Raw genomic sequence first — 24,148 nt, 5'->3', positions numbered from 1 at the left:
ATAACAACAACAACAGTGATAATAATATTAATAATTAACGGTAATGACAATAATAATTATAATAATTATGATTATAAAAAGTAATAATATTATCAATGATGATGATGATAATGATAATAGTGATATAAACGAGTTATAATCAATTATGTTGATAATAATATAAACATTGATAATAATGATAAAATGAATTTTAATGAAAATCAATAGCACATGTTAATATACCAATATGATTATTTTTTTAAATTTCTATTTAAAAGGTGATGTTTAATTAACATAATAAATATCATCTCCACTTGAATAAGGACTCCTTGCTGGTACGCGTTGGAAATTTCCAGTTCCAATTCCGGAAATGTGGAATATTAATATAAAAATTGCCATTATCTCGAAAGAATACTTTGAATTCAAATTGTAAATCATTGATGGAGCTGGTGTAGACCCAGTTTTCGTCACACCCGGTACGGCATGTTACCATGGTAACGCACTTGAAAGCCTCTTCATCGTCGCTTGCTACAGGTGCTCGGTCGTCTGCCCGTATGTTGACAGTCAATATTTCAGACGTGCCTTTTGCCGCCAAAACCGCTCATCGTCACCGCCAGTACACGAATGTACATTACAACTGACGCGCGATGGCAATATGCATATTTTTATGATTATATGAGTACATTTATGTGCCCTTTGCTCCATTGGAGCTTTATGATGAGCTAGCAAGTGGTTGTGATGTTTTATATCTTGTTTCGCAATCGCTCAGAGGATTTTAATCGCTTGTGTCTCAATATCGAATTATTTCATCAGTTTGATACTAGTGAATTGTGAATCTTATGTTTTGATGGAGGATGGTAAACTGACTTACAGGTGTTTTTACCACACTTAATGTGGTGAGACTGATACCAAGTGCATTCCTGTCTGTAACCACGCCCAGGAGAAGACAGTGTAGATTTGTATTTCGTTACCATCGATGCTATCTGGAAAACCCGAACTTCACTGAGTATTAGATCGCCATTCGAATCTGTTTTGTTTTCTGTGGAGTCTGTTTAGTGGAGACAGATAAAGTGAAGCATTTAATAATGAAAATGCCACAAGACGATACAACTGGTTGGAATTGAGGGTGACGAGATTACTCTCTCAAAATGATGCTTCCCCTAGCCCATTCGACATTTAAAATTCTCTCTCCGTGTTCTTTACAGAAAGGAAGTGAAACATCGCGATGATGATGATGATTTTATCCTTATTTCATTATTAAGGGAGCCGATGCGTCCTTGTCAGGTCTCGACGCTATGTTTTTTAACAAAAGAATGAAATTATAATTTTCAAGTAGAGGAGGAATATCATTCATCGTATCAATCCTGTCAATTCTATGGACGTATACCGCGGTGGTATAACGTAGACCTTCCCTCTCGAGGTTGTATGACAAGTACATGACACAAGCATTATGGATACATATCATCAAGTCACTTGGGTGGAATCTGGAAAAGTGTAATTGAGATTATTACCGAAAGGATTAGGTATCATGAAATGCGTTTTTCTTTACCAAACCATACACTTTTAAGAAAAAGAAGAACTTGAAAAAGGACGTGCAATCAGCTCTTTTCACTGCAAGATCAGAGACGTCTGATACCAAGAGGTTGCAATTTCCTTGCAAAGATGGCATATTTTTCTGACTGTAAATGGCGCCTTTATTAATTCGGAAGCCTGTTGTAGTGTACAACATTTTAAAATAGTACGGAAGATAGAAAGGCGTGATATTATTACTCATTTGAAGTACATTAATTTCACCATCATGGAAGATATTGGATTTACAGACGAAGATGTGTTGGAGTATATAGAGGAGGAGAGTGTAGATGATAATGATGAAGCGGAGGAGGAGGAGGAGGGGGCGACGTCGGGATTTTTCAAGTTGGATCTTGGCGTCTTCATTGTTTCGAAAACATGGTGTCAAGATGGTAAGTGTTGGGCATACACTCTTAGAGAGTTCTTAGAGAGTCCTGTCATTTCTATGATTTTCCTGTATTTGGAACCTTTTAAAGTTTCTTAAAAGGTTCTAAATTACCTTAAACAGCCACTTTGGAACGTTTTTATATTCTTTATGAAACATTTTAAGGTTCTTGAGCCCGTAAAGAACCTGTTTTTCGAACCGTTTTTCTCCAGGGTTCTCCATGCGGGACAAAAGGCTTCCACTATATTTTCTAAGAGTGTATCACAGTTCAAGATATTTATTTTTCCTCTTTTATTTTATTCAAATGAATATATACAAGCAATGAAGCAGTTTTGGTTAGAAAGAATACCTGTAAATCAGTATAGGGGAAAAATATTAAGATCAGATGATAATTAAATAAAGTAATCTTCCTGATAAGTTACCCATTTAGTGCAGCCGGCAAGAGACATAGATTCAATTTCGTAGCATCTACTAAATTTAACCATGTAATTCAATGTAAACTTAGACACTTTCGTGGATTATAAGCATGATCAGTGGCTAACCAACTCACCAAATATAAATTATTTCAATGCTGAAAATGCTGCGGTGAATATTACCAAAACGCAATTTTGTTATGAAATATAAGCGGACGAGATATTTTCTAACTGTATATTGCTGTTTTGACTCGGGGCGAAAATTGTATTAAAATATCATTTTAGCAATGCATTGAAAACAACTAGAGCATGTAGAGCAAAATTTAACCCATTTGAATTTTATTGATATAGGGGCTTCCCTCACCCCTCCATCAGTATGCCATTGTAGAAGACTACGTGCTAAAAACAATATTTTTTTTCAAAATTGTATTAACAAATAACAACATTTAAAGTATAATGGAGGACGCAAGAAAGAAATAGATGAACGAGAGCAAAAGAAACAGTATGTCCTAACATTTCCACGATCATTAGCATGTAGAAGTAATGACAATGGTCATGGTTTATTGAAGAATTCACTCACAGCCAGAGGCTGAATTGCATAATCTTTTACAAGTACAATAATATTAATATGATGATAGATTTCATAATTACACAATGCTTAATAAATCTAAATAGTAATACAATCTCTAAACACAAACTTACCTAAATAGATGAGGCCAATTCTGAATCCCAATAGGCAATAGGTATGCTGAATGAAACTTTTATCGTTGGTTGCTAATTTTTTTTTAATCAGAGTTTCAGCTACCTGTTTTTCTTTTTTTTCTATATAAAACTATCCCGTCCATTTAGACTGGAATTGCAATAAATTTGTTTGTTTTTACTTAATTCATGATACTGGTGAATTGAGCAAAAATGAAATCATAATATTAGTGATTTCAATGTCAACAACAACAACAAAGACAGAGCAAATTCGTTTGATTGTGAATTCTATAACACATTTTGAAAAAAAAGTCTTCATCGCGAAAATAAAATTCAACAAGAGAAATACCACTATGTAAAGTTGCAAACTTCCTTATTTATACATGGAGTGCACAATTTTGAATTCAATGCAAATGTATTTTTGAAAGTGCCATCACCTTTTCACGCTCCAAATTTACATTAATATTGAAAAAGACGAAGTTGATACATCGACGTTTTAATTAAATGGGATAGGATGGAAAGAATAACGATACGCGATCTTTCTTATCCAGAGATTTGAATATAAATGATATTGATCACGAATTTGAATTATGTGGTCATTGAACAATGTTAGAGATTGAAGAAAATAAATACCAATAGAATGAGATTATGAGACGAGTGAGTGGGATATATTGTAAATTAAATTGACAATTCCTCCGTTAGGTTATCAATTTCAGAATTAATGTAAATTCTATTAATTTGATTAGATGGCTCTCGATGCTCAAGAGCGAAAAACAGCATTATTGTATCCATATTTTGACGATTATTAAACACTTCTCAAAAGACTACGTCGACGGGCATTCATTGGATCACTATTAGTTTTTTGTGTAATTTAATCCGTTTCCATTGTCATGATTGTTAGTTTTGTGTAATTTAAGTTTTAATTTCACTGGTTCTCGACGTTGCTGTTTAATATCTATCAGTTAAAAACGTGTTTTTCCCGATGATTTAACTTCAAACTGCCTATCCTTCCCTTTACATTTTACATCCCCTTCCCCACCCCTTCTCACTCTCTCTCCTCCTCTCCCTCTCCCCCTCCCCCTATCTCTCTCCTCTCTCTCTCTCTCTATCTCTCTCTCTATATATATGTGTATGTATATATATATATATATGTATAATCACAAATGGTTTAGAAAATGCCGTAGAAATAAAATCGTAGATTTTAAAAGGAGCATAGCTCTCAAAAATGAAAGGTAAAGTCACACTCTTCGTCAGTGCCCATGATATGACAAATAAAAGAATTCAAAATCAGTTTCTGAAACAGTCGTGAAAAACACATTTGTTCATGGGCATACGGATTGTGAAACTCACCTTTCAAAGAAATATATATACATGTATATATATACATATATATATATATATTTATATATTTCCACCTGTCTATATGTCTATCTGTTTCTACCTTCCTTTGCTACTCTCATTTTCTCTCTCTCTCTCTTTTCCACAAATGCATTGTCTTTTTGTTCCACCCTCTTTCATCTCTACTTTACATTTCATTTTGTATCTATATAATTTTTAATCATTTTTTTTAATTTTAAGAACATACTATATATTATTTGGATGAATATTTGACAAGTTCATATGAACGTGATGATAAAAAATGTATTCCCACAAAAGAGTGTCCAATATGTTCCAGCGGTATTGATGAATTTGATACATTGTTATATTCTGCTCGTTATATGGTTCGTTTGTGTACATGGCAGTAAGGCGTTTGACATTCTAAATGAATTAACTCCCCTAGACACACGTCTATTGTGTTTCCATTGTCGACTCCCTGTATGATTACGATGTTAAAAGGTAATAAGTGCCCTTTCTTCAAATTGAGAATTTCTAATTTTCTCAAAATGTATCTGAATCAACGGCCCGGGATCAACGGTGGGTAATACGTGTATGCTATCTTTTCAAGGCACGTGATTCGTCACCCTTAAACATATATCAAAATATGGGGGCTCCAATAGTATTTCTGTGGAAAATGTTCTCATTTTGGCCGGCAATCTTGCAGTAAAGTAAGACAAATACACTGACGCGATAAGATTATAAAGAAGATATTGAATATGTGAACATTTGTAATTTTGTATATTTATGGTGGCCGTCATCGTTATCATCATTATATACCACCACCTCCGCGGCACCACCAGTCTCCACCAACATACAATGACCTGACCATCACAGTCATCAGCTACTACTAACACCATCATCACCCGCAACATTTAAATCAAAATCATCAACATTATCGACATCATCGTCATCATTTTCATCATCATCATCATCATCATCATCATCATAATGATACTAATGATGATAATAATAATAACAATAATAATAATCAACATCACCATCATCAACATCATCACCATCATCATCATCGTCGTCTTCACCATCATCATTATCATCATCGTCATCATCATCATCGCCATCATCAATATCATCAGCATCATCAACATCATCAGCAGCAGCAGAAGCATCATGAACATCATTTATCATCATCATCATCATCATCATTATCATCAACAACAACAACAACAACAACAACATCATCATCGTCGTCGTCGTCATCAACATGACTATCGTGCTTAAAAAAAATATTCGTAAATATCCATTCACCATTGAACAATGGTACGCACCTTGAGATCCAAACGAACAACATATACAATCAGCTAGACTAGTGCTAGTTTTTAGCACAAAAATGGAAAGAAAATGCAATTGCCGGCAAGGAAAATATGGACATATCACGATGAAAGATCGACATACTTCCTTTTACCACTGGACACGCCATTATTGAAAGAAAGGTCTCTCGGTATAGCTACAGCTGCAGTGTTCTCGACAATACACGTTTCTTGTTTCTCTTCTCCATTTCTCGATGTAATATGTTAGTTTTTCACACCGTGTTTGAACCTGAAAATCAAACACACATGACGTATATAAAAAAAAAAGCACACAGCTGGCGGGTATCGAGGCGAAGTTTTATTTTCATTATTTTAAGACATAAAAAGCGATACAATTACGTTAGGGAAGAGGTTTTTTTTTAAAGTCTGATGTGGAATCGTTTGAAAATAGCATTATCATACTCTTTGACTTTACCCCATATGTCCAAAAGCAGAAACACTTTCTTAATCATAAAATACTTGTTTGTATTTATTTCCATATAAAACAAAACACATACATGATCAAATTAAAGAAGAAAAATCGTCAAATAAAATATGGAGGATTGCCTATTTCAGCGGTATTAACATAATACCACTGTTCTTCCATGGGGTCCTTTGCAACGTAAATACATGTATATAAAACAAATATATAACGACGGCATGTATGTTATAATTTGATTGTTAATCTATAGAGGATAAATAATGATGAAAATATCTTAATTCAAACACGTTAAAGAGGAGAAGATATTTGTATACTGTACCTCCCAATTCTACTAACACCCCCTCTCTTTGTCATATTCTACCCCTACCCCCCTCTCTCTCTGCTACTCCCTATATACTGCTCAATTTCTATATCAATTTCCCTTTTACCACCTTTTTTCTCTTTACGAAGCACAATGTATGCAAAAATAAGAATAGTTAGGATGATTGTATTTATACTCTATATCCATTTTCCTTTTTACATGTTTTACAATGTTTACTGTCTTCACTCTACATATCCTTATACGAAGCACATGTGTATTAGTAATGATAATAATACTGACAATACATTATGTTTTTCATAGCGCATTATATAAATGTCCATAGTTTATACTATATATATCCATATAGAGAACTGTATAATTATTGGTAATAATATTTTTCAGTCTATCGAGTTGTGTATGTAGTGGGACACGCCTGAACGAAGGCCGGTTGAATATAATTATTACGCATTGAGTCAGAACAATGATTGGCATGCGCTTGATGAATTTTTACCAAATTAATTCAATTTTGGTGATACAAATTCACTCGAGCTCGTTAGTGTGCACGCTAATCATAATCAAATTGACATCAGAATCAATTCATATCGCATAGCTGTTAATCCGCCGTCTCCGTGCTCACAATGATTTACCATTTGCTTTTCATTGCGCTTTTACTGCTAGATTATTCGGATAAGATTCTATGAACATTCAAGACAGCTTCATATTGTGACATCAAGTGTTAACCATGTATCACACGTTTGTAGTCGGATATGCAATCAATTTCACTTTTCTATGAATATGCTCAGGCTGTGGTAAGTTCTTATACGGAATTCGTTGCCTATTGATATCTGCCTGAAATGTATTATATCAAATGAGCTTATATTTGCCTGAATGGCAATGAGCATATTATAATTGATGTGTTCAATGCATGCTTACGTCTGATGAGAATATATTAACAGAAAAGGAATTCTACATGCATTCATCATTTGCTCGTATAAGGGTATATCTAAAGTGCATGAATGTATTTTGTATTTTTTTTTAATTCTCTGACTATCAATTTTTATCATTGTGTAAGGATGTCTATCAAAATTATTTTCAAATTGGATATTAGATCATTGATCACAGTGAATCGTTATTTAATTTCATATTTTTCTGATACCAAAAAAATAATGTGTGTGACATATCAGTACCCTTCTTTCCATACCATCCTTGTTTTTCATTACTGTTTTGATTTCCTTCTTCAACATCATTTTGGTGAAACTTATGCTGTTAAGATTTATACGTCATGTACTTGTTCGAGGTTTCCCTGTTTGTCGAATTCGGATGCTGTTCGGGTGCAGACTCGAACTTATGCCCAATTTAATATTGTTTTATAACTATGTGTGGCCGGTCAGATTGCAAATTTATTGTTCTCGTTCCTTTAATTATTCTTGGTTCAATTGGTAATATGTCATGTGTCAAATTTTCTTGATGAGTAACATCTCTGTTCTTTTCTGAGGTTTGACTCAACTCGATTGGAAACCAGAAAAATTCTGTCAAACTTCCAAAGCATACTTCCTGGGATGCGTCAGTGTGTCACCTTTCACTTTTTACCCACCCCCCCCCCTTCCTCCGTTACGTACATTATTAATGATTTGATGATCTCGCGTAGACCTTTGACCGTATTGAGTAGACTCTATGCCGACAACCCCATTCCCCTCTTCAAACAGTGTTTCTACATATATCTACTATCTATTGTCTACTTGATGTTTCGTTTACACTACACGTATTGTAATACCCATTTAGCATGTTTAGTAGTGATCTTATTTCCTGTTTAGCTGCTTGGTATTTTTTTAATTGTAAAAATGAAATTTGATTCATAACTCCATCTTACCATGTCGACCAAATGATGTTAGACCAAATGGATATTCGATGACATGGGTAAAGCCAACTAGAATTTAAGCAAAGTTATAAATTTGCCAAATCGCAATTAGACCAGACCAGTGGTGTAATGAGCCAAATATTTTGAGAGGGCTAGTGGGGTATCGGGGCAAACATTTCGACACTTTTATAACAAAAAACATTTTGTAATAGATTTCGACATTACATTCAGAAAATGATATATTTTCCCTCCCCTCATTCTTTATTTTCACCTCTCTTTTTTTCTTTGTCGTGATTTTTTTTTTTGGGGGGGGGTAAGCGCTCCCAAGCGCCCCCCCCCCCCCCCAATCTGTACGCCAATGGACCAGACGGTGAGACCATATCGGATTAGACCGAACGAAAAGTAGACGAATTTTTTGTCGACCAATCTGCAATTTACCCTTCCATCGGCCCTCCCAAAAGTTCTCTAAACTCCATGTAGTCTGGCCAGATTTAATGAGTCAGACGGAAGCAGTCAATACGTACAGTGACATCACAAACCGCCGACGACACCTGACCCATCTCCAAATCAAACTACCCCGATCCTTATATTGTTCAATCTTTTTATGTAATATGGGACATAAAATATATAGCTAAGTTAATTAAATAGGCCCTCAGATCGAAATGACTAATGTTCCCAAGCTGATGCTTGTGTTGATCGTGGCATGTGAGGGGTTTATGATCATGATGATCAGACAGAATCTCTGATCGGATCAAAACCTCGTTGGGAAACTGCTCACCTGAATTCATTTGGTCTCGAGTCCCTGCATGGATCTCCGAAAAGTCTTTACTAGGGATGATAGAATATGACGAGTTCGTGCAATATATCAGAATCATATCTGTCTTCTATTCGCGTATATTAATCCGTCTTGATAAGTTTTTGGACTTGAACTGATGAACTTTGACACTTTAATTTTCCCGCATTGTTTACATAAAATTATATGACCAATTCAGATTATTCTGTCTAAAAACTGTTTTTAGACACTGGGATTATTTTTCTCCATTGCAATTTATTTCACTTTTCTTAATTTTCTGCAGATATTGTAAACCGCCTTTCCACCATGGCTAGTAATATGGAGCACCTCGAGCGAGAGCTCATCTGTCCGGTCTGCAATGATTACTTCACCACACCGCTCCTTCTTCCTTGTAACCACAATGTGTGCCACCGATGTGCCAAGGCACAGCTCACCGGTAATTCCGGACGTTGCAGCTTCCATGCCTCCAGCGAAAGTCTCCAGTCAACCGATACCAACCACGAGACGACCACACCCACTTCTTCTAGACCGAGCAGCGCAGCAGCTAATCGCAAGTCGCGAAAGTTGTCACTGACGTCACTATCGAGCACGCCCACCTCTCCGTTGGACACGCCTGGTGGAGGTTTCAACACGGCGAATAGGAGTTCGATGAGGAGATCGTTCCGGGAAAGGAAGAGTGTGACGGGTTCGGGTCCGATTACACCAAGGGATAAAGTTGGCACAAAGTCCAAAAAGCTTGGCACATCAGGATTAGGATCAAGGCCAGAATCGCCTATTTCTGAATCTTCTCGTCCCGATTCACCCAGAGGTGATGCGATGACTGGTCCTCTTGGGACCCCAAGGGGACGGAAGGGATCCACGGGTAGCGTTACTAGTCTGGGAAGCAGATCAGATTCTTTCAGTGGAACACTTGGAATGAGGTGAGAACCTTGTAGGAAATTTGAAAGTAAACTAAAGAAGAATGTAAACTGATGACACTGATCTTGCCTCATTTATTGATCAGACAATCTCTGCTTCTGCTCTAGAGTTGTCTCACCATTTTCCATAAATTATATGTAATTTCATCAGAGATGAATTTGTGATCGAAAAATTGAAAAAAAAAATTGTTTATCATTACTCTAATTCACAGAGGGAGAACATCATCGACGGGAAAATTGAACGGCCCGACGGCAACATCGATCCACTGCCCGACCTGCGATGAGGAAGTTCATCTAGGAGACAAGGGCATCAATGGTCTCTTCAGGAACTTCGCCTTGGAGGTCGTTGTCGACAGGTAAATTAAGAGTCATTCGAAAACAGTATCAGGCAGTCATGTTCATTTTTAAGGTCCTAGACGCCTTTTCGGTAAACATCAAAGCCATTTCTGCAAAGTAACATCCATTGCTGCGTGCCGTATCAGCATGCTCATCATCTTCTTTCGGTATGTCTAGATCTAACTAAGATCGGATAGGTTCTCGCCGCTGTTGATGTGTTCTCTCAGTCTTGATCAAGCAAATTTAAGCTACGGCCATTCTAGCTGAGTACGGCGGAAATGGAGTCAGTAATTATCAGCACCAATATACATAATGCTGGCTAGGGTCCCACTTCCGAATCTTGTGGATCAAGGCCAAGTAAGATACATTTGGACTTGTCGGCCTACCTCTAAAGACTATGACCTGGGCAATATAATTGGGATCAAGATACCATGATCAGTGTGGTCGACAACGTCATGCCTTCCTTCTAGGAGATGTTAGAGAGGGTCAACATGTTTTTGGTTTTGGTTTCGGGCGAAATATACTGGGAAGCTAGAATTATAAAGGAAGCTCATGCCTTTATATAGATTTAATTCGGGTAACCATTTCCCAGGCCTAAACTTTATTTTTGTAGAAATTGGGTCAGATTCACGCTGCTGTTTGCTCTTATAGCAAAATATGGGTAGGACGCAAGGATAATGAAATAATACATGCTGTATATTGAAAGACAACAGCAAATCTAAACTATAAACAACTTCCAAGTTAATGAATATGTCAGGGCCAATGTCATTCAGCTTCGCAATTGGCATGTCAGAATTTCATTTATTGTCTTTTCACCCACGACATTCCTGAACTTTCACGAGGCATTGCACAGCACCCACCCATAACAGTGTCAATTAGCGTGTACATATCTTGTTTGTTTGGAAGGGTGCAAGTGTGTGTGAGTGAGGATGTGTGCGTGTGGGTGGATGTGTGTGTGAGTGTGTGCGTATGTGCGTTGCGGTTTATATATTGTGCTTGGGTGTGGGTGAGATGTGTGTGCATGATTTGTATGTGAATCAATTCATGGCTATAAGGTAACTTGGTGTGTGTTTGCGTCAAGCATGCCTAACAGCCCCAAACACATCAAACTGAGAGTTCATGAACTGCCCAAAGAATTCGGCTGCAGCTACAGATCTGCGTCAAACCAATGGAGATCAATTACTGATATCATATTTGGGGGTAATAAGATATACTTTGTCTCAAAGCCAAATACGTAAATGTAAGCTGAATTATGTGTGTGGGATTAATTCTCATTCAGCTATCCTTGCTACCACTCCCATTTCGAAGTTGACATTTCATTGAAATTCTACATAATTTGTTTTGCGATATGAAACCATTACGAAGAACGATAATACATGAAAAAACGAAGAAAAATAAATAGTTTCGAAATGATGATGTAAGTATAATTGCATAGTTTCACTTGGAATCCAGGCGGATTTTCCTTCATACTTTCATTATTATATCACAGAGATTGATATTTTTTCTCCATGCTTTGGCCAATGGGCGAGTCATTGAGGTATTTCTCTAAAATGTTATTTCAAGAGTGAGAGCGGTCGTGGTAGGCCTACTTACTAATTACAAAAATTTAAAGAGCTGCAGAGAGGAAAATTATGTTGTATAGTGAGTTTTGAGACCATCAGCCCGGATCATATCACCTTTACCGTGTTTACGTCTGTATTTCTTTCATATCTTCATCAGGTATAAGTTGGCAGCTAAGAAGGCCGCTAGTATTCCATGTGGCTCTTGCAAGAAGAAACCGCCTGAGGATGCAGCCAAAAGTTGTCTGGATTGTAAGTCACCTTACTGTACGGAGTGCTTCGCCATTTATCATCCTTGGGGGACACCGCGAGCACAGCATGTCTGCATTGGTCCCACCTATAACTACAGACCAAAGGTATGCATATCTAGTTCCATCCAATCCGAAAAGCGCCAACACTAGCAACAAGAGCTTGTTGCATCATCAAAGGCGATGATGCCGATAGCACGGATAGGACTAATGATCACCAAAAATTGCCAATTCATGATTCTATTTGGGAAAGAAGAAAATATGTAGAAGATGTAAGCCTTTAGGCAACCTGAAATTATTTTCATTTCAGCTCCAGAGGCGGATAGATTTTCACTAGCTGAAAGGTAAACTATGGGGTGATTGTGAATACAAGTGTCATATAGGTTATTATTTCATTGAAGCAAGAGCTTTAATAGGTATCACCGAAAATCAAATCGAATGAAGGATTTGGATACGAACAAATCCCCATTATTATATTGTTTGAAAATAATGTGGTAACTGACGGGTGTTCCAGTTGTTTAGTGGCATATCTATGAAGGTAACGGGGAGCAGAAGTTAAACTGTAACCCCATAAGGTAGTTAAGCCCTTTGCCATTTCATTTCAAGTTTTAAAAAAATATCGGATTAATCGACGGATATACGATAGGCATGATTTTGGATTCTGTAACACTTAATAATTCACCAATATCTTGTTTTATGTTTTGTATGATAACTTGTTGCTAATTACGATCGTTATTCTTGTATAGACCCTGATGTGCAATGATCACCATGGGGAGAAGATTACCATGTACTGTGAGGGATGCCATAAACCAATCTGCCAAAGGTGCAAGTTCAGCGGGTCACATGTTGATCACAAAGTTTCCATCATAGAAAGAAAATACGCTGCAATGAAGGTAACATTATTGTTTAACTTTATTACAATTGGGATTTAAGTGACTGCCAATGATTGGCATTGGAGATGTATTATTCGGCAGTGATGCCGCCTAAAAGTTTGTCCATATTCATGATATATTGGCACCGAAATAATACATCTGCAGGCAGATGGATATTGCCAAAATATCTTTTGAATTACAACAAGTTTAATTCTCGAAAGAGATTTCTATAACAATCCCTTCAAGGTAACTATCATGACTATTGTCTCCAAATTTGGATTTCATGATGCATGCAAAGTAAATTTTTGCAGATCCGATAGGAAACATCCCAATTTTGCTCTCTGGATTATCAAGTTTTATTTTGCTGCAAATGTTTATCATAATTGGTTATAGTTTGCATCAAGTACTAAGTGTAACGTTGTAAATTTCGGGCTTGGTCAAGTTTTATAACAAAGTACTGGACCTTGCATGTGCTCATCATCTCAGCCACCATGGTCCACTTTCCCATCGATCTTATTGATGTTTAGTGATGCTTGCAGCCCGAAAAGCTTTGACTCAATTCTCTATGGAGATACAATGGAGATACTTGGAGATACAATTGAGATACTTAAGTGTGCCCAAAGGGAATTTTAGATTCCATGATGCATGCACGAACAAGTTCATATGAATCTAACGAATGAACAAACATTCTCCTTTGTATCTGCCACTGATCGTGATTATAGTGAATATGTTTAGTCGCCATTCGATGCACTGGTTGGAATACAACGAAAACTGGATTTGTATGTAATCTGTGGAGGTTTTTTGGTTGTTCTAAAATTGATAGAACATTATGCGGTGTTTTTTTTTTGCAAAATATTTTTTCACGATTTATGTAATATTTTGAATAAATTTGATCACTGAATGTTAACTTTAATTCTGTCAAAGTATGTGATCTTAGTTTCGTTGATAATTTTCAAATCAAACATTTTATACTTCCTTGTGTTGATTAGTGTGATCTTGTAGATTATGTCATTTGAATGATTTCATGTTCGGTTTTTTTATTTCAGGAAAAGATGGAACAGACGATCAGTGCCATTGCAAAACGGCGGCAAAACATCACGGATCAGGTGGAGAAACTTGAGAGGATCTCATCTTCTATTGAAGTAAGTCATAGCATCCTCCATCTTCATCCAGGGTGGTGTTTCAGTAAGCTGTTCGTAAACATGGTGAAATTACGCACGACTAGAACATGTTCTTAGGTGTGAAGTCAGCTACAAAGGGGTATATCAACTAGCAGAAGGAATGGTCACTTTCTCGCGTAAAATCATGTGTTACTGACCATACTGATGAACACCTGTATGAAACGACCCCTAGGTGCTGGTAAAACCGATACGGACAAAGAATATTATTCAACTGTCATAATGGCTAATCGTATGCATAAATAGCTAAAGGGTTGTTGATGATTGACACTATCGTGTTCTTCGTTGTATGGATGATATGCAGGACGATAGTGCGATCTTACCCTCTGTTGGTTGTTGTCTTAGACATATTGCAGTAGTGGTATACGAAACGAAGGCTGTGCTCGCATCCTTGCTGCTGAATGATTTTTTTTTAATTTCATTTAGATTAACCAATGTCTGTCTTGTTTTTCCTCTCATACTAGTCATACTAATTTATGAAATTTAATGCCTTTGTATCCGTTTTTTGTCTCGCCTGCATAGCAGAGCGAGACTATAGGCGCCGCTTTTCCGACGGCGACGGCGCACAGTGGGCCGGGGCGAAACAAAAGTGCGCCAAAAGTCATTTTGGGCAATTTCAGATTTTTAATTTTTTTCATGCCCAGCTGAAAGACAATACTTTGAAGAATATTTCAGCAAAATATTTCATTCCGGAATTTGCATAAAGGTTGTTAATTTCCTACCTCAAATCGTAAAATGTGACATTTTGCGAAATGTCGCGTATATGACATCCTAGTTGAAAAACATGCCATTTCACAAAAGGTTTTTCATGTAGGATTCTGAAATGGCTCCCACATAATGTTGATATATTCTTCTTTCGTGTGAAAGGTATCAAAGTAGATAAAATACACCTTTTAAGAGGTTTATAGGCTGATTTTTCCACGAAATAGGCAAAAAAAAATCAATGTTTTTTGCATTTACAATAGAATCGTTTAGATTTCCGTGGATTTCCGTCTAAATTCTATAAACATCATTTTTCCCGATGTCTAAGCTTTAAGTCGATACCAAATTTGGCTGCCCGTTCTTGCCCGTTTTTATGTTACAGCCGATTTAACTTGACACAACACCCCAAAAACCTGTTAAAAAACGGTCATTTTTATACCGCGCAGTCATCGTAGCGCATCGCATGGGATACATTGCCGTTCGCTTTCTTTGCACGGCGAGGACGATTCCCCTTCCATTCCATGAAAATAACATGAATTCCAGGCTTAATGTAAACAACATAAAGGTTGCTAAAGCTTATAAGGGCTATACTCACAACTCTTCCAGGGATAAAACTTACTCATAGAATAATTTCAGCCCCAAACCCTCCTCAAAGTGATACATTCTAGGTGTTATATACTCTGCGTTTTACACAAGTCAACACAGCTTTATAAAGCACTGTTAATATTTTTCAGATTATAAAGTTTTTTTTAATAAATGTAATTAATAATCATTTTGATGCAATAACAAATATTTTCGGCATCTCATAAACACTTTTTAGGCATAAACCAACATTCACTCTGGCCAATTTTAAAGTAGCACATAATACAAAGTTTATATACTACACAATTTGCTTAGTGTAATTTGTCTTTTCACAGATATTTTAAGTATCCAATCATAATTTGGTATCAAGGTGACGTCTTTTCGGCTTCAAATTATGTTCAGTCGATTCTACGCCAAAAATTACCCATAAGCAACATGTTAAAGTAAAAATTTAACACGGAATATAATTTTGGCGCACTTTCAACTCATTCTGGCCCACTGTGCGGCGGCGGCGTCAACATCAAATCTTAACCTAAGGTTAAGTTTTTGAAATGACATCATAACTTAGAAAGTATATGGACCTAGTTCATGAAACTTGGGCATAAGGTTAATCAAGTATTAGTGAACATCCTGCTTGAGTTTCAGGTCACGTGACTAAGGTCAAAGGTCATTTAGGGTCAATGAACTTTGGCCAAGTTGGGGGTATTTGTTGAATTACCATCATAACTTTGAAAATGTATGGATCTAGTTCATGAAACTTGGACATTAGGTTAATCAAGTACCACTGAATATCCTGTGCGAGTTTCAGGTCACATGACCATGGTCAATGGTCATTAAAGGTCAATGAACTTTGGCCGTGTTGGGGGTATTTGTTAAATTACCATCCTAACTCTGAAAGTTTATGGATCTAGTTCATAAAACTTGGGATATAAGAGTAATCAAGTATCACTGAACATCCTGTATGAGTTTCAGGTCACATGACCATGGTCAAAGGTCATTAAAGGTCAATGAACTTTGGCCGTGTTGGGGGTACTTGTTGAATTACCATCCTAACTCTGAAAGTTTATGGATCTAGTTCATAAAACTTGGGATATAAGGGTAATCAAGTATCACTGAACATCCCCTGTGAGTTTCAGGTCACAAAACCAAGGTCAAAGGTCAGTTAAGGTCAATAAAATTAGGCCATGTTGGGGTAATTGTTGAATTGCCATCATAACTTTGAAAGTTTATAGATAGAGTGAATAAAATGTGGACATGGGTGTTGTTGACAAGTCTTAAGTCACCGTTCAAATGTCATTTATGGTCAATGAACGTGGTATTATGTCATTATATGAATGGTGTTTTTGTGAATGATTATTTTATAGTAGTTTTCAAAGTTAGCACTGCTGCTATATTAAATCGCGTAATGCAGGCGAGACTGCCAGAGGCGTTCCACTTGTTTATAATTCCCATTTCAATTTGGATAGCTGTTAACATTGTTAGTGGACTGACACATTGACTTTGTGTGGGTAGTATAATTCTACAATGTTCTAGATTCTTTAAAGGAAGAATGTAAACAACTTCAATTTCTGGAGCAGCTTGACAAGTGTAATATATTCAAGCAACAAATATGATATGTCTCTTTAGACAATCTAGTTCTTTAATTTCTTATGTCGCAACTTATTCCATGACTTTGCTTGTAGGAGAGTGCAGACGCAATGCAGAAGGCGTTAGCTGAAGCCTTGGAACTGTTACAATCAACGCTAAGCGAAAGACACACTGACCTGACGCAGAGGGCGTCTGAGGAGGTGACGCAAAGGACCCAGAACATCCGCAAAGTATTGGACACATACAAGGATGTACTCCAGGGATGCAGCGTTGCCGACCTGGCTTCTGAACTGCTGAAGGAAACTGACAAGGCTATGTTTGTACAAGCTGCCAAACCCCTCGTTGGAAGGTTTGTATTGATATCTCTCATGAACATTGTGTATAGCTGTGTTTATACATATCTATGAATAATAGTTATTTTTTTACGGTATCTGTAAATATGAACCAAATCAATTCCAAGATAGACATTACCACATAACCAATTAGATCATGCATTTACTTCCATACTTTATTTATTTGTAAAACAAAACTTGAAATCTTGTAAATATTCATTCTCGCTTTTATGGGTGTATGATATCAACCAAACCTACAAATGAAGGGGAACTATACGTCGAATTCAGTCTTGAGCTTATGGACTTTCGGAGTGGGACATCATGTGCTTGACACCGGGTCTGTAAAAAATACCAACAACAAAATAGCCTTGATGTAGAACATGTGAAATTGTTCTACAGGTCAAATACAGAGTCACGTCGTCATGTTTTTTACAGAGTCAATATTGATTGGTCTGGAACTGTAATGAAAACCAAGAACATGTAGTGCGTTAGCGTTTCCCCAAATGCGATCAAGTTTGATCTTTTTATTGAATCCTTCTTAGATCCGGTTTCAGGAATGTTTGCCTTCCTGTACGTTTCGTCAAATCCCCAATGACAAAGCAAAATCCATCTATACATGACTCCAATCCGTTCACTTTCGTAAACTTTGAAGTAATAAAAGGGAAGACGAGGCGATAAAAGGACCGATCCTCATAGACCGAGGGAGACTTAGAAAACAACGTTGTATTATAAACGTATTTAATGAAAGTTATTGTTTTCTTCTTCACAGATTGGTGCAAACGGCCAAGTCACTCAAGCAAACAGAGGAGATGTGTGAAAATTACGAGACATTTGGTGACTTCCAACTTGACTCGACATGTGCTCTCAAATCTCTTCAGGAACTTGATTTCATCAAAGGTAACTATCAAAAACTCACAGTGACACTGCGATACGCTGCGAAGTCGGAATGAATGCCGAATCAATTTCGATTCTTAGACAATGTCACGACGCTTTTGACGTCATCACCTTGAGAAAACAAATAGATATTTAAAAAAAAGGGGGGGGCTCATGATATCACAATTCGATTTTACTATTTCCGATGGTAAATATATCAGGGGAATAGATATTTTACTTGTTTATTAGGTTACAATTTATTTACAAAAGTGAAGCAGGATCATTACGGTCAAAGTCAAATTATTTGCTATCTGACCATAGTAAGCTACCCAAATACCCAATACCTGTCCGTTTCGGAATGATGTCTTTCAAATATTTGAACGTGACAGTCACTGATTTCATCTTGAAATTATTAAAACAGCTTTCACATTCTTGCAATGTGTTCTTCTTTAACTGAAATTGGAAAAGGTATAGAACCTTTTCTTTCCGAGGTCGTTTTTCTCTATCATGGTTTGGATAGAAAATTTGACGGGATTTATTAATCTAAATGTCCATGCATTGCCACCGTAAAGTTTATCATGCATTTTTAAACATTCATCAAGTAATTCCTTATGCTGTATAATTTTTATTTCTGTAAAGTGCATTGAGAGTCCTTTCAGGTCTGAAATGCGCTATATAAGAATTGCATTATTATTATTATTATTATTATTAAACATAAGAATTACTTATCTTTCAGCTCCGGGCCAACCAGTATTACAGCCAAAAACTTCCAATCCCCACGCTTGCCTTGAATGGACACCATCGACCGACGGGGGCGTTGTTGATTCTTATACAGTGGAGTACCTGAAGCTCGAAAGCAGCAAGCAGACGGAAGAAGTTTTAGAAAGACCTACCAGTCTCCCGCTCAAAAATGGCAGAGACGACCAAGGCGAGTCTGAAAGTGATGGCGAATGGACAAAGGTTTCGGACCTGACGGATTGCCGGTATGAGCCAAGGAATCTAGAGATGGACACCTCCTACAAGTTCAGAGTGAAGGCTTTTAATCCGGCTGGTACCAAGTCCAGTGATTGCATACTCTTGAAAACACCACCGGCTCCAGGTAAAATCATTTAGATTAAAAAAGAAATTACACGTATTATGTTTCAGGCTATGCATTTAACAAGTTTGTTAAAATTTACCCCCTTGTCGCTCATATCCAGTTCAAAGCACTATCATAGAAATAATCTCAAATTAATTACCATTGGATATTTTATCATGAGCAAGTTGAATTAATTTGAAAAGAACTTGTATTTCTTGATTCTGGAAATTTTATAAAACAATATAGTGGTCTGAAGTTATTCATGGAACTAAAATTATTCTGACTGTATTTCATTTCCAGTGCTACCTTTTAAATGGACCCAATGCCAGTCAAGCGTGCCTCATACTTCATCAAAGGTTCGGAAAGATGGCCAAGAGGTCTTGGTGTCGCCAACGTCAACCATGTTTTCATCGAACTCCGGCTCATTCCCGACCTCTCCCATCGCACTGGAACCCGTCCACTTTGTAGGAGACAAGAAACTAACGACGGGAAAGCACTACTGGGAGGTCCAAGTTGATAAGGCCACTCTCGCTATCCACGTTGGTATCGCAAGTGAGCGCATGGCGGAGCGCTTCAGCCGCAGCAGTAACGGCGACGCCATTGCAGATCGCGACAGCGGACACGACAGTTGCGACGAACTCGACGACGAGGTCTCGCTGCAAGATCCCACTGTTTTCGTCACACATTGCATGGGCAAATTGACGCTGCCGTCGCCGACATCATCACCTCGAAAGACCTCGAATAAGGCATCGTCGAAACCTTCGAGTCCAAGGACATGCAGTATTCAATCTAATGTTGTTGGTGTGCTCTTAGACGCTGAAGCAGGTAGAGTGTCCTTCTACGATGGTTCTTCAAAGGAATGTCTTTTCTCTAGGAAGATCAAGGTATCTGGTGGGATCCAACCAGCTCTCACCATCGTCGGGTCAGGAATAGTTAGAATGAATTAGCGATGATGTACTATCCGCTGCTATTTACCCCTGAACCACCAATCGTATTGATTTTTTCGCATGATGGTTCGTCGAGGGAATGTCGCTTCTCAAGGAAGATCAAGGTATCTGGTGGGATCCAACCGGCTCGTACAATCGAACAGTTATGGTAAATGTCCGATATTGGATTTGCCTTGAACCATCAGTCTTATCGTGGCTGGGACGCTGGCTTACCTTACAATGAACGAGCTTTCATCAGAATAATGTGCTGTATTCATTTCATTCATGGGCTTAGATACCTGACGTTATGCTATTGTTTTTTTTTTTGGGGGGGGTCGCTGGTCGAATTATGTGGAAGTGATCTCAATAAACCTTAGTATTCGCGTACATTCAAACAATGACCTCTGAATTTATTGATTTTTTTTATTTTCATACAACTAGACGCCAAATTCTGAAACTGAAAATAATTATTGCCAAAGTCGTAGACCTAACTCTTCACAATGTTCGATGGGCCTTTAATATGGTTCCAGTTATAATTGTGTAGTCTATAACATAACATTATTCAGCACTAATCATTTTTCCCCTCGATTTGGCCTTTGTGTTGCTAGGTAACTGTTCACATCAATGGTACAAAATGTTGTATTGCTTTAGACTTTGTTAAAATGGCCGTTGTCCTTGCACACATATTTTCTTCTTTTTTCGGCGCACAGATTGACCCGACATTTAAAAAAAAGCTGTGTGTGTATCAGAACATATCATTTATACAACACCTAGCATATTTTACATTATCGCTGAAAAACTAGATCTGATTCATTTAAACACGAAACGAATCCAACATAAACAAAGATCATTCCAAACATTTGGACCAACAAAATAAACATCTTTTGTAACATTTCATTCTTATTCCTTTTTTTGATTATGTTGCGTTAATTGTGCATATTGTGAACTGGGCAAGAAACTTGTGATCAATACTAGTCAAGATTAGGTCACAAATTCAATTGCAAATCTTACAATATTGCAAATTTGCTATTCAATGTTGCGTGTTTTTTACAATTATAAGTAAAAATTGATTAATGTGTCATAGATATAAACATTGAATATATAGCGGGTATACCTTGTGTGTTGCACCATTCAAAGGAAAGAATAAAAACGTAATCATCTAGGCAAAATCGACGAAAGAAAAGCATAAATATACACATACATTTTATTAATTTTTGTAATTGTAATAAACAGGTTGTCGGTGCTTTTTAAGGCCCCTCTATAATTTAACTCAGTCATGTCAGTATGAAAAAGTTATGCGCTTATTGCGAGCAAAGTTGATATGTTGCTTATTTGTCCTTAACTTATTTTTTGGTGCGTGATAACGCAGATCACTTTCAGAAATTGTGAACATCGGTCAAGATAAAGCCTTTTTAAATGTTTCATATCGATTTTTAAAGGATGGCACGGTTTCCGATTTTAGGTACACCCGAGTTACAATATTTGTTTGATTTTGAAAGCTGCATGTGGCAGTTATTGTTGATTTGAGATTTGACCGTAGCTGAAATAATATTGATTCAATTAAATGCTCATGAAGACAGAGGCCATTGCTTCGCTGGAAAAGAAACTAATATGAACCTTAGAATTATTAGATAGTTACATTGATTATTTTATTTGTATATTGTGCATTAACTTAGTTTTTATTCTTAATGAATGGTGATGATTATCCGACATCAATGTAAGATTATAGTATTATGCTATTTATTATTGTCAGTTATGTATTAACTGTTGTATCGATCATTGCAAGCGATGTGATTGGCAGGTCATTACTCCAATCTCCATCATAACACACATCATCATCACCGTCATCATAATCATCGTCGTCGTCGTCATCATCGTCGTCATCGTCAAAATCACTCATCATCATCGTTGCCGTCATTATTTACCACTGTCATTATCATCATCATTCTATTCATTAACATTTTATTATGATCGTCAACATCGTCACTTTCATCATCAACACCATCACCACCACCGCACCACGACTACCATCATCAAAGTTAATCCCTCTTAATTGATTTAATCTTATCTTTAAAAACTAATATTTTGTACCTTCATTCAATATTTCTTTCACTCATCCATTCAAGGAAATTAAATGTTTCTACATTTAACAATGTTGAAAAGCTAATAGTGATACATTTTATCATAGAACTAAGAGATTTTAGAACAGTATTGATTTATACATTTCTTATTCATCAAATTGGTCACAATGAAATCATTAAAATGACATTAATACATTAATGCTATGCTGGTTAATTATGACTTTATGACTGTAACTGTAGCACAAAAAGAAAATGACAGCATTTTATTTGTCGCTAGTTACTTTGTAAACAGGGTATAATGTGCGTTTTAGCATGCGTACAAATATAACTATCGCACATATTGCTCATGCTCTTTTATTCTCTTCAGTGCAAACTTTTTTTATAATCGGAGAAGAAAAGGTATGGGCAGTTCTACAAATCACTCAAAGTTAATTTTTATACGATTTTGACGTTTCGTCATGTCTCTGTGTGTTTTTCAACATTTTATGATACATGTATTGCACAATTTTATATGGGATAGAAAGAATAGCACCTAAAGCGCTTTATACATTCTAACCAAAACATGATGGGAAAATGCCTTTTGCTTTTTATGTGTGAATCAATAGTGTGCAATGTCTTGTAGTATAACCTGTGCTAGATTTTGGCTTTTGGTCTGTGATAGATCCGAGTAATTCACCTTCGCTATTTTGTAGACTTAATTTGTTGCTGATAAAGTGCCTCTGAAAATGACGTGCAATGTTTATATATAAAAAAGGAAAGAGCTGAAAAATAAAAACCCAATGTGCATTGTAGACTTAGTATTCATGCTTTACTATTAACTAGAAAGGTCTCAGATGAACATGTATGTGTATTCAGTGTACAGATAGCTTTTATTGAATTGTTTTATCACATAATTATTGTTCAAATCATCTGTACATTTACTACATTTATCGATTTTTACGAGAGATAATGAATATTATGAAAGAGAGAAATAATTATAAAAATGTTATAATGGAAAAAACTTAACGGAGCTCATTTTGAGACGGAACATGCGGAAGGGATTTTCTTCAAATAATATCATTTCGATCATTAATATTATTTTTAAGCTGTGAAGATTTATACGAGTAGATTATTTTCATTATGTTAACTGTTCTGCATTTTGCTGTCATATTGTGAATAAATCTTTGCCACAGCAATATTATTCATTTTTACGATGCGTCTTTCTTCTTCACATGTTTCAACCCTAACAGAGCCGAGAGGCTGGCATTTTACCCCCACCCCACCCTGTCTCCTTCCATCAATGACATTTCATGTAATATTTCATTATTTTCGTCATTCTGCAAAGACCAAGCGCACTTGGTTTTATAGACGTTACGTAATGCGAGAACAAAATGTTGCTCTCACCGAAATTATCATAAAACGGAGTGATAAACAAATAACTATATAAGAAATTACGAACTCAATAAATTAAATACTCATAATCAGAATCTTAAGATAGTATCAAGACCAAAACAAGCATGTTAGAGCTACTCGTTCATAAATTACTGTAATAAAAATTGTATAAACGAATTTGCACCATTCTCGTAATCGAAAGTGGCATAATTCGAAGTATAAACTAATCATGATATTGTGAATTAGGAACAGCATAATTTGGATGGCATGCGTGCCGACTCATTCAATTCAATCCGATTCATGCAGTTCGATTTCAACCAATCAGACAGGAACACGTCTATGGTAATTGATATTTAATAGGGCTACACAACAAAGTTTGGATT

The 24,148-nt window shown here is 36.5% G+C and overlaps 1 protein-coding gene across 1 annotated transcript; it reads left to right on the top strand.

The window, feature by feature from the left end:
* The first annotated feature begins 9,400 nt into the window (after positions 1-9,400).
* On the top strand, positions 9,401-23,574 carry LOC129276755 (E3 ubiquitin-protein ligase Trim36-like). Its single transcript, XM_054913161.2, has 9 exons — positions 9,401-10,043; positions 10,253-10,396; positions 12,096-12,291; positions 12,930-13,076; positions 14,102-14,197; positions 17,200-17,453; positions 18,206-18,333; positions 19,046-19,408; positions 19,688-23,574. Exons 1-9 carry the CDS (start codon positions 9,430-9,432, stop codon positions 20,332-20,334), a joined length of 2,589 nt encoding a protein of 862 aa, XP_054769136.2. The 5' UTR covers positions 9,401-9,429; the 3' UTR covers positions 20,335-23,574.
* The last annotated feature ends 574 nt before the right edge of the window (positions 23,575-24,148 follow it).

This window comes from Lytechinus pictus, chromosome 14, assembly GCF_037042905.1.
Source record: "Lytechinus pictus isolate F3 Inbred chromosome 14, Lp3.0, whole genome shotgun sequence".
Classification (NCBI taxonomy): Eukaryota; Metazoa; Echinodermata; class Echinoidea; order Temnopleuroida; family Toxopneustidae; genus Lytechinus; species Lytechinus pictus.
Note: the sequence above shows the minus strand (reverse complement) of the source record. Positions and strands in the feature narration are given on the sequence as shown.